The following is a 12,600-nucleotide window of genomic DNA, read 5'->3' on the forward strand; positions in this document are numbered from 1 at the left end:
TGTCAAAACAACTGGTGATGAGACATGGGTGTTTGGTTAAGATGTTGAGACCAAGGTTTAATCCTCACAATAGGTTGGGAAAGGTTCTCTAAGACAAATGAAGCTCATCGCGTCAGGCCAACTGTCAAAGCCATTCTGATAGTTTTCTCTGACTTTGAAGGATTAGTTCAACATGAACTCGTGCCACAGGGACAAACTGTTAATCGATGGTACTATCGGGACGTGTTGCGACACCTGCGATAAAATGTGAGAAGGAAATGCCTGCAATTTGGCGAGATTCATGGATCTTGCATCATGATAACACACCCGCACATTCATCGCCGTTGGTGTGTGGCTATTGCACAAAAAATGAAATCACTATGTTGCCTCATCCTCTGTACTCTCCAGACCAGGCCCCTGCAGACTTCCTTTTTTTATTTCCAAAGTTGAAAACCCCATTGAAAGGACAAAAGATTTGCAATGATAGATGAGCTAAAAGAAAATTCACACATGACATTTTGCGCGATCCAGCAGGAGACATACCATGACTGCATCCAGAAGTGGAAACAGCAATGGGAGTGGTGTATCAATTGTGGAGGAGGGTATTTCAAAGGAGACCATGCACAATAAGTAAAAGTTAAGCGTAGAAAAATTTTGTGGACATGGTTCTGGAATTTTTTGGGTAGATCCCGTGTAATACAATGTTTTTATCATTACCATTGCTCCGCTTTGTATCGACACGACTAGCACTGTTGTCAGCTACTCATTGACTAAGCATTTTGATTTGTTCTGTAGCCTCATGCTATGTTCACCATTGGATAAATCTAGTCCCGGCCCCAATTGCCTTTAACAGCCAGTATTGTGATTGCATGGTTGACAGTATGTGGGGCATTGAAAGCCGTAAACATCATCAGCATTTTACAGCTTTGTACTTGAGTGCTTCCTTGCTAGCATTAATATTGATGATAAAACAGGCAGTAGAAGAATTATACTAAGTGTGTAGCCTACGAAAAGATCAAGAACCCTTTGTTTTCTGTTGTTAAACAGCTACATTTACTTTCGTAATTTTGTTTATTGGACAAAGAGCTCATGTAAAATCAGTATGGACAGTTTCACAACCACTTTATTAAAACTACATAAAAGCAAAAGTGATTTTTACTTGTAAAAAATTGTGACATTCAGCAAATCATAGTAAGTGATAGATGTGATTCAAATGTAACTGTTAGTTTTTCCATTGTTATCGTGTGTAAATGATCCTTTAAGTTATATTTATGTTATGATATAAAAATCAATTTGTTATCTGTTCTTTTACAGGGGATGTTGTATAAACGTGGGTATCTTCTTCCAACATTGAAGGAATATTGGTTCGTATTGCATCCAACAGAGTTGAGCTACTTCAAAAGTCAGAATGAGAGAGAACAATGTGGGTCAATTCCACTGGATCCCCAGTGCAGAGTAGATGTGAGTCCACCAACAAATAGCAATTCAACCCGGGACAGGACTCGTTTTGTGCTCAATACCAATGACAGAACGTTCGAGTTCGCCACGATGGATCACAGGTGCATAGTCATATTTGAACATACATTTTGCATTCCCTACTTAAATTATTTATTTAAGAAGAAAAGTAGAAAAAGTAGAGCATATAAATTTACTCGTGCTAATTAACTAGAATCACCACTACCACCAACACCACAACTGTAAATATAATTATAACCTCTTGCAAGACAACAATTTTGTAAAAGTACGTGGTAGGCATTAAGGTGGGCAGTAAACCCAACAAAATCCATGAACATTCTTGTAACAAACAGTTACTTAAGATGGATGTAGAAATCACTGTTAAATGTAAATGTTCTTACTGATAAATAATATTGTTGGTACATCAGTAAAGTGTATAACTACTAAATTATTTCAGAACCCGTTTGCAATGGATATCTTCCTTGCAGACAGCAATATCGTATTCTGGATTGCGTGAAGGTTACCAGAGGTCACAAGCAAATCGTAGAAGGCGGTTAAGAGATGCAGAGATCCTAAAAATAAGTGAGGAGAACAGACGTCGAACAAGTCAGATAATTGATATGGAACAGACGAGAGCAGAGTTACAAGCAGAGAAAATGGTAGGTGTACCTTTTTAAATACTATCAAATTCTCCGTTTTAGTTGTTGGAAAACAGATGTTTACTCTGTCCATTAGTTTATTGATTATGGTAACACCCAATAATAATTGTACACAGAAATTTTGCAGAAGCAACTAACTTTTGCTATGAAGTAACACGAATTACTAAACATGGTTTTCCAGAATTCCTTCACCAAAGAAGTGCAGTAAAGATTCCAGAATTTGAATCAAGAACAGCTGCCCACATGAGTATCTAGAAGTAGATATCCCAGCGTAACAGAATATTAACTTCATAAAGGCAAGTTTTCCAGCCCAACCTGTTTACCGGTTAGATTCTTTCCAGAGACTACTGATATAATAGCACCGTACTTACAAGGGAACCTCCCCATCGCACCCCCCTCAGATGTAGTTATAAGTTGGCACAGTGGATAGGCCTTGAAAGACTGAACACAGATCGATCGAGAAAACAGGAAGAAGTTGTGTGGAACCATGAAAAAATAAGCAAAATGTACAAACTGAGTAGTCCATGCGCAAGATAGGCAATATTAAGGACAATGTGTGCTCAGGAGCGCTGTGGTCCCGTGGTTAGCGTGACCAGCCGCAGAACGAGAGGTCCTCGGTTCAAGTCTTCCCTAGAGTGAAAAGTTTAACTTCTTATTTTCAGTTTATGTGACAAACTCTTATGTTTTCATCACTTTTTTGGGAGTGATTATCACATCCACAAGAAAACCTAAATCGGGCAAGGTAGAAGAATCTTTTTACCCATTCGCCAAGTGTACTAGTTAGGTGGGTCGACAACATATTCCTGTCATGTGACGCACATGCTGTCACCAGTGTCGTATAGAATATATCAGACGTGTTTTCCTGTGGAGGAATCGGTTGGCCTATGACTTTGCGATCAAATGTTTTCGGTTCCCATTGGAGAGGCACGTCCTTTTGTCAACTAATCGCACGGTTTTGCGGTGCGGTCGCAAAACACAGACACTAAACTTATTACAGTAAACAGAGACGTCAATGAACGGACGGACACATCATAACTTTGCGAAAATAAAAAAAGTAAAATTTTCAGTCGAGGTAAGATTTGAACCAAAGACCTCTCATTCCGCAGCTGCTCACGCTAACCACGGGACCACGGCGCCCCTGAGCTCAGAATGTCCTTAATATTGCCTATCTTGCGCATGGACTACTCAGTTTGTATATATTTTTTATTTTTTCATAGTTCCACACAACTTCTTCCTGTTTTCTCGATTGATCTGTGTTCAGTTTTTCAAGGCCTATCCACTGTGCCAACTTATAACTAAATCTGAGGGGGGGGGGGGTGCGATGGGGATGTTCCCTTGTTAGTAATCATATACAATTGTTCGCTCAATAAAAGATCCATTCCTAAATCCTGGTAAATTGCCCAGATCACACCAATATTCAGTAAAAGAAATAGAAGTAATTACACACCTGTATCACTAAACGCTGAGGAGACTCACCACTCTGTGTTGTCTCCAGTCCTTCCAGCACTGCTTACTCTTTCTGTACTGCAAACCTACACTTTGGCTATCTCTTCCCGTTGGATGGTCCATTCGGTGCAGGCCCTGCTTGGACTTTGCAATTTTGGTGAAGATTTCCAATTTCACTGCCAGTGCTATCTTTACCTTCTGTTAACACTTAAGTGGTCCCCATTATTGGCTTTGACCTGCCATCTTATCCAAATTTTACAGAAGTGTGTGTTGAGCAGGGAAGGTCACCCACTAAGGTGTATGCTCAAACCTCTGTGCACTTCCACCATGACATCCTTCCTCCCTGTTGTTGTAGTATGTCCAAAATGCAACACGATAGCCATCCTGTTATGTGTTATGTGTATGTGTGGGGGGGAGGGGGGGGGGTTGGGGTAGTGAAGTACCTGTACGGTGGTAGCCCCTTGATCACGCAGCGATCGCAGTGTTGGTGCCTGCGCTGCACACTCCCCATATGCCACGGAGCATGTGCCCATCGTGACTGGGGCACAAAGACTCCCAGCAATGGATTACTTGTCGTGCAGCTGTTGCTGAGGCTGGGTGGCACCCGTAGGGAGAGCCCCCATTTGGAATGGAAAGGCCATGTACAGTGCAAAAAAATACGATCCCAATGTGTTCCCTTCCCCGGCCACCCATGGGAGAATGTAGGACGAGACGACAAAAAGAAAAACACTCTCCCCAGTACCTGGTCTGTGCCAGGACTGACGGGGACTTCTTTTTGGCCACAAAGCATTTATTTAATGTTGAACACATCAAAAACAAATACAGGGGTGTTCCAGCTAGCTTTAAGATGAAGAGTGGTTCCCTGCTGATTAAAACATTACCTCCTGCCCAGTCACAGGCACTGCTGTCTTGTGGAAAGTTGGGTGACATTCACGTGACCGCCACTCTCCGAAAGAGTTTCAGAATGGTCCAGGGCACCATATTTCATGGTAATCTTCTATTGTGACATTGAGCTACGAGCCAACTTAGAGCGACGGGCTGTGCTCATCATCCGTGATGTCCGTAGGGGACCGAGGGAAAACAGAGTTGCTACTGTAGCTTTCGTCTTGCCTCACAAAGGTAATACAATGCCTGAGGAGGTCAAGTTGATGGTCTACCGGTGTGATGTGAAACCATATGTTGCTCCCCCTATTAGATGCTTCAAGTGTATGAAGTTTGGACATATGTCTTCCCATTGCACTGCTACCCTTCTCTGCAGGGATTGTGGACATCTGTTGCATGTGAATGTTCCTTGTGCCGCTTATCCCATCTGTGTAATCGGAGGCAAGCTCTTTTCTCCCTGCTCAGCAGAGTGCTCCATTTTTCATGAGAAGAAAATCCAGGAGAGTAAGACCCTGGATGAGCTTGCATATCAAGAGGCCAGAAGAAAGTGTGAGCGTCTTAATCCCATAGAAACGATACAGTCTTGCACTACAGCTGCAATGTCAGCCTCTTCTTTCTCAGAGGTGCTTTCCTCTCTTGTGTTTCTTACTGCTCACCACCACCACCACCCCATGCTGTTGGAGCCCTTCTTGTGCTTCCACCACACCCATTTTAGGAGCATTGGCTCTCCACCTTCTGAGGCCACTGGTCCCCATCCCCCAGCTGGGTGTGCCTCCTCCTCCTCATCATCTGGGTTCTCTGGCAAGGAGGAGGTCCCTTGGGTCTCTCCCTTCCGTGGTTTCAGTTGGTCCACAGCCAGATGCCAGCCGGCAGCTGAAGGAATCGCAGACTGCTGCAAACCACCAGATTCTTCCTCTGTCCCTGAAACCAATTCAGGGAAACTTTCCCATCATTGACTTCTGAGGAGGAGGAGGAGGAGGAGGAGGAGAACAATGACAAAAGGAAATCCTTTAAGACCAAGGAAACTACAGTGGCCACACACCAATGGAATTGTAATGGATTTTTCTACCACCTGGCTGAGCTACAGCAGCTTTTAAGCACTAACGCTGAATTCTGTATTCCCATCCAGGAGATATGATTTCCAGCAACTCAGACCCCTGCCATTTGTGGCTACTGACGTTATTTTGAGAATCATACTGACGGTGATAGGGTATCTGGTGGAGTTTGTACATATGTGCTGGACTCTGTATACAGTGATCTTGTGCCTCTCGATACAGCTTCGGAGGCTGTGGCTGTACGGGTATGGGCACATCAGGATTTTACCATCTGTTATGTTTGTCCCCCCTCCCAGTGATGTCCTGTCTCAGAATGTCTTGTGTGCACCTTTTCTAGTCTTGGGCAACTTCAACACCCATAACCGTTTGTCTGGCAGAACAATGATCACTGACTGTGGTAAAGACATCGAAACTGTACTGGGACAACTTGATCTTTGCCTCTTGAACTCTGGTATCCCCATACAGTGAAGTGTGACACATGCAACTTATTTGGCCATGGCTCTTGTACCAGCTATGCACTGGAGAATACATGATATGATGGGTTCACCTCTGCTGTAGTCCTTAGCTCCCCGTAGCAAGGCAGTATCACTGTGGCTGTTCCGTTTACAACGGCAGCCATTCTTTTTGCAGCCAATCGAGCCAGCCTCCCTCCCTCTGGATGCCTCTGTAGGAAGATGGTAACCTGTTGGACTACAGAGATCGCTGTGGCCATTAGAGATCACGGGCGGGTTCTCCAATGCCATGAGTGGTTCCCCTCACTGGAGCAACTCATTTCCTTCAAACGACTCTGTGCCAACATTTGCTACATCGTAAAATGATGAAAGCAAGAATCCTGGGAACGGTATGTTTCACTGTTGGGTCACATACCTCTCCATCATAGTTATGGGCAAAGATCAGATGACTCTACAGTTTCCACTCCCCTGCTCAGTGGTGCCATTTATACTTATCCAGACACTGTTGCCAAACATTTTGCTGAGCATTATGCTCGCTCATCTCTGTCTGAGCACTACCACTTTGTTTTTCTTCTCGTAAAACTGCAGGTGGATCGAATGTGATTATCTTTTACTAATTGCCACTTGGAGCCATATAATGGTCCATTGAGTGGATTGGAACTCTCCACTGCCTTAGCGTATTGCTCCGATATGGTCCCAAGGCCAGACCGCATCCACAAATAAATGCTGAAACATCCCTCAGTGAATTGTCAGCATCACATCCTTGCCCTCTTTAGTCAGATCTGGAACAATGAAGAGTTCCCAACTAAGTGGCAAGAAAGCACGGTAGTTGCAGTACTGAAATCAAGTAAGATCCCCCTTGAGATGTACAGTTATCGCCCAGTCAGCCTTACCGATGTTCTCTTTTAAGTTGCTCGAATGCACGGTAAGGAAGGGGCTGTGTTGGCTCTTTGAGTTGTGAGGCCTTTTGGCTCCATCTCAGAGCGATTTTTACAAAGGCTACTCCACGGTCTTTGCACATTGGCAGCACCTCACTGCTGTCTTTTTTTGACCCCCAGAAGGCTCATGACATGACATGACATGACATGACATGACATGGTGTCACCACATCCTTACTACATTGTACAAATTGCGTTTCTGGGGTCCACTCCGGATGTTTGTCAAGAACTTCCTGTCACACTGTATGTTGTGGATTCAAGTGGGTGCTTCACTCAGTACCCCACGCATTCAAGAGAATGGAGTCTTGCAGGGATCAGCACTGAGTTTGCCCCTCTTTCTGATGCCCGTCAATGGCCCAGTGGGGGCTGTGGGGCCCTCCTTGTATGCTGACAATTTTTGCTTTTATTGTTGCTCGTTTAGTGTGGTTGTTGCTGAGCGTCACCTACAGGGTGCCGTATGAAAGGCAGGGTCATGGGCTCACACACAAGGCTTTTGTTTTTCAACCACCAGTACACGTGTCCTGCACTTTGGTTACTTTTATACTTCCCACCCACAGAGCTTTGTCTAGATGATCAGTCAGATGATTTGTCTAGCTGCAGTTGAGATGCACAGCTTTTTGGGACTGGTCTTCGATCCCTGGCTGACATGGCTGCCTCATTTTTGCCACTGTAAGCAAAAGTGCTGGTGACACCTCTGTACACTTCACTGCTTCAGTAGCACTGCTGGGGTGGAGATCACTCTTTCCTTTTGCAGCTCTACAAAGCCCTGATTCTGTCCCGTCTTGATTATGGGAATGTTGTGTATGGTTCTGCATCACCCTCAGCATTGCCGATACTGGACCCCATTCGTCATTGTGGTGTCAGACTTTGGACAAGAGCCTTCTGGACTAGCCCTGTGAGCAGCATACTAGTTGCCGTTGCGAGTCCCTCTGTTACCTATCAGGCACCAGCAACACCTCCTGAATTATGGTTTAACATTCGTAGCTTGCTTGAACATTACAACTCCTGTATCCTTTTTCCCTGAGGGGAAATTTTCTTCTTCCACAACAATGACCCAGAATTGGGTTTACAGTTGCTGCACAGCTCCAGTGTCTCTGTTCGGAACTGCAGCTTCCTCCACAGTCACCCCCCACCCCTCGTGGCTTGATCCTAGACTAGACCTCGCATTTGTCTTGACGTCTCCTTTGGTCCAAAAGATTCCGTTGGCCCCACGATTTTTTGCCACCAGTTATTAGCTGTCCTTGAGACCTATTTGGATTTGGAAGTGGTATTCACAGATGACTCGACAGTCGGACATACAGGCTTTGTATACAAACACGTGCACGGTACAGTGAACTCCACCCTCCGCCAAACGGCTGGAGTGTCTTTACTGCTGAGTTCATGGCCATTAGATCAGCCCGTAGCCATTTTAGTTCTTGCACTGGCAAGAGTATCCTGATCTGTAGTGACTCCTTTAGCAGCCTTCAGGCTATAGACCACTGTTACTTTCCTCACCCACTTATTATGGATATCCAGGATTGTGTGTCTGACCCCTATCAAGCTGGACGGCCAGCTGCAAATGTGGCTGAACTAAGTTGTTTAGGAGCTCCAACAGGTACTTTTTCCAATTTAAAATATCCCGTTGATATGGACACCTTATAATTTCGAAGTTTCCACCCATTCTATACCAAGTAGTCCCTTCCGTACAGCCTAGCCACCCGTGGTCATCGCATCTGCAGTAACGAGCAGTCCTCCTCAAAATATACTGAGGGTCTCACTAGATTAGATTAGATTAATACTAGTTCCATGGATCATGAATACGATATTTCGTAATGATGTGGAACGAGTCAAATTTTCCAGTACATGACATAATTAAGTTAATATAACAACTTTTTATTTTTTTGTTTTAAATTTTTTTTATTTGGTTTTTTCTTTTTTTTCTTAATTTATATCTAAAAATTCCTCTATGGAGTAGAAGGAGTTGTCATTCAGAAATTCTTTTAATTTCTTCTTAAATACTTGTTGGTTATCTGTCAGACTTTTGATACTATTTGGTAAGTGACCAAAGACTTCAGTGGCAGTATAATTCACCCCTTTCTGTGCCAAAGTTAGATTTAATCTTGAATAGTGAAGATCATCCTTTCTCCTAGTATTGTAGTTATGCACACTGCTATTACTTTTGAATTGGGTTTGGTCGTTAATAACAAATTTTATAAGAGAGTATATATACTGTGAATATCCCTAGATCCTTAAATAAATGTCTGCAGGATGATCTTGGGTGGACTCCAGCTATTACTCTGATTACACGCTTTTGTGCAATAAATACTTTATTCCTCAGTGATGAATTACCCCAAAATATGATGCCATATGCAAGCAATGAGTGAAAATAGGCGTAGTAAGCTAATTTACTAAGATGTTTATCACCAAAATTTGCAATGACCCTTATTGCATAAGTAGCTGAACTCAAACGTTTCAGCAGATCATCAATGTGTTTCTTCCAATTTAATCTCTCATCAATGGACACACCTAAAAATTTTGAATATTCTACCTTAGCTATATGCTTCTGATTAAGGTCTATATTTATTAATGGCGTCATACCATTTACTGTATGGAACTGTATGTACTGTGTCTTATCAAAATTCAGTGAGAGTCCGTTTACAAGGAACCACTTAGTAATTTTCTGAAAGACATTATTGACAATTTCATCAGTTAATTCTTGTTTGTCAGGTGTGATTACTATACTTGTATCATCAGCAAAGCGAACTAACTTTGCCTCTTCATGAATATAGAATGGCAAGTCATTAATATATATTAAGAACAACAAAGGACCCAAGACCGACCCTTGTGGAGCCCCATTCTTGATAGTTCCCCAGTTTGAGGAATGTGCTGGTCTTAGCATATTATGAGAACTGCTTATTTCAACTTTCTGCACTCTTCCAGTTAGGTATGAATTAAACCATTTGTGCACTGTCCCACTCATGCCACAATACTTGAGCTTGTCTAGCAGAATTTCATGATTTACACAATCAAAAGTCTTTGAGAGATCACAAAAAATCCCAATGGGTGGTGTTCGGTTATTCAAATCATTCAAAATTTGATTGGTGAAAGCATATATGTCATTTTCTGTTGGAAAAACCTTTCTGGAAACCAAACTGACATTTTGTTAGTACTTCATTTTTACAGATATGTGAAGCTACTCTTGAATACATAACTTTCTCAAAAATTTTGGATAAAGCTGTTAAAAGGGAGATTGGACGGTAAATGTTGACATCAGATCTATCCCCTTTTTTATGTAAAGGTATAACAATAGCATATTTCAGTCTATCAGGGAAAATGCCCTGTTCCAGAGAGCTATTACACAGGTGGCTGAGAATCTTGCTTATCTGTTGAGAACAAGCTTTTAGTATTTCGCTGGAAATGCCATCAATTCCATGTGAGTTTTTGCTTTTAAGCAAGTTTATTATTTTCCTAATTTCAGAGAAGGAGAAGTGGGTGAGATTTCAATTGTATCAAACTGCATAGGTATGGCCTCTTCCATTAACAGCGTAGCATCTTCTAATGAACACCTGGATCTTCTAATGAACACCTGGATCCTACTATATCCACAACATTTAGAAAATGATTATTAAAAATATTTTCAACTTCTGACTTTTTGTTCGTAAAGTTTTCATTCAATTTGATGGTAATACTGTCTTCCTGTGCTCTTGGTTGACCTGTTTCTCTTTTAATAATATTCCAAATTGTTTTAATTTTATTATCAGAGTTGCTGATTTCAGACATGATGCACATACTTCTGGATTTTTTAATAACTTTTCTTAATATGGCACAGTAGTTTTTATAATGTTTGATAGTTTCTAGGTCACTACTCTTTCTTGCTGTCAAATACATTTCCCTTTTCCGGTTACAAGATATTTTTATACCCTTAGTAAGCCATGGTTTGTTACATGGTTTCTTACAAGTATAGTTAACTATTTTCTTGGGGAAGCAGTTTTTCAAATGCATTTACAAAAGTGTCATGAAATAAATTATATTTTAAATTGACATCAGGTTCATGGTACACGTCATCCCAGTCTAACTGCTGTAGGCTTTCCCTGAAATTTGCAATTGTTAAATCGTTGACTGAACGCGCTACTTTGGAGGACTGTTTAGTACTGCTGAATGGAGCTATGTCATATATTGTTCCAGAGAGCCTTCACTGACCGCAACTATGCCCCCAACCTTGTACAAAAACAAATCTCCCGTGTCTTATCTTTCCAGTCTCCCACCACCTCCCTAAGTCCCACAGTTCGGCCACAGAGGAGCATTCTCCTAGTAACTCAGTACCATCAGCGACTGGAGCAACTGAATTACATTCTCCGCCAGGGTTTAGATTACGTCTCGTCATGCCCTGAAATGGGAAATGTCCTGCCCACTATCCTTCCCACCCCTCCTACCGTGGTGTTCTGCCGTCCACTGAACCTACACAATATACTTGTCCATCGTTACACAACCTCAGCTCTCAATTCCTTAACTCATGACGCCTACCCCTGTAATAGATCTAGATGAAAGACCTGTCCCATACATCCTCCTACCACTACCTACTCCAGTCCTGTCACTAACATCACTTATCCCATCAAAGACAGGGATACCCTTGAAACCACTCATGTGATTTACAAGCTAAGCTGCAACCACTGTGCTGCATTCTATGTAGGCATGACAACCAACAAGGTGTCTGTCCCCATGAATGGCCACTGACGAACTGTGGCCAAAAAAAAGTGGACCACCCTGTTGCTGAACACACTGCCAAACATGATATCAGTCATCTCAATGACTGCTTCACAGCCTGTGCAATATGGATCCTTCCCACCTACACCATCTTTTCTGAATTGCACAGGTGGGAACTTTCCCTGCAATACATCCTACATTCCTCTAACCCTCGTGGCCTCAACCTTTGTTAGTCACTGTCCTCACCCATCCAGCAACCTCCCTGTTCCCATTCCAGCACTACACAGCCGTCATCCCCTCCACACCTTCTCTCCTGCCCTCCGTCTAGACTGCAGCACTTCACTGTCCGCCACTCCCACCATACTATCCCTCCCCGTCCCCACTCCAGCCTCCTCCTTACCCCCACCCAGTCGCCACTCCCATCATGCACTGGTGCTGCTGCTCGCAGTGTGGTTTCAGTTCTCCGAGACTGCAGACGTGTGTGCAAGTTGCGTTAGTGCACGTGTGTGTGTGTGTGTGTGCGTGTGCGTGTGCGTGTGCGTGTGCGTGTGTGTGTACTGCTGACAAAGGCATTAATGGCCAAAAGCTATAATTGTGTGAATTTTTTTGTTGTGCCTATCGCGACTCAGCATCTCCGCTATATGGTGAATAGCAATTTTCCTTCTCTGGTATTGTTGAATTTTATGTAGGCTACTTTTTCAACATACTGCTGTGATTTTTCTCTTTAACTGTTTTCCCAATACTTTCTACTATATTTAATAAATATTTGTTAAATGTGTTTACCACTTGTGACTCTTCATTTATAGCCTGCACGTTCACCTGATTTTCACTGGGGTAGATTCAAAGATGAAGATTATACACCACACGGCTGACAACCAAGAGAATTAAAATATCTCGTTGTTGCAGCACGTGTTGTGATATCAAAGGAATCTCGTTGGTCTGTCCACATAAATCCTAAATGTTGTAATTTCTTCAAAACTGCTAATTGGATTTTAAAGAGGGAAATGCTGTCAAATTTGTCCCTTTTTGAACTATGATAGTAGCAGCAGAA

The 12,600-nt window shown here is 42.7% G+C and overlaps 1 protein-coding gene across 1 annotated transcript in view; it reads left to right on the top strand.

Moving 5' to 3' along the window:
• The window catches only part of LOC126456919 (differentially expressed in FDCP 6 homolog), a 124,718-nt gene that overhangs the window by 54,693 nt on the left and 57,425 nt on the right, over positions 1 to 12,600 (top strand). Inside the window, exons 5-6 of the mRNA XM_050092857.1 lie at positions 1,294 to 1,538; positions 1,892 to 2,093. Coding sequence (XP_049948814.1) covers positions 1,294 to 1,538; positions 1,892 to 2,093 — 447 coding nt within the window. The remainder of the gene's footprint in view (positions 1 to 1,293; positions 1,539 to 1,891; positions 2,094 to 12,600) is intronic.

Source organism: Schistocerca serialis, chromosome 1 (genome assembly GCF_023864345.2).
Source record: "Schistocerca serialis cubense isolate TAMUIC-IGC-003099 chromosome 1, iqSchSeri2.2, whole genome shotgun sequence".
Classification (NCBI taxonomy): Eukaryota; Metazoa; Arthropoda; class Insecta; order Orthoptera; family Acrididae; genus Schistocerca; species Schistocerca serialis.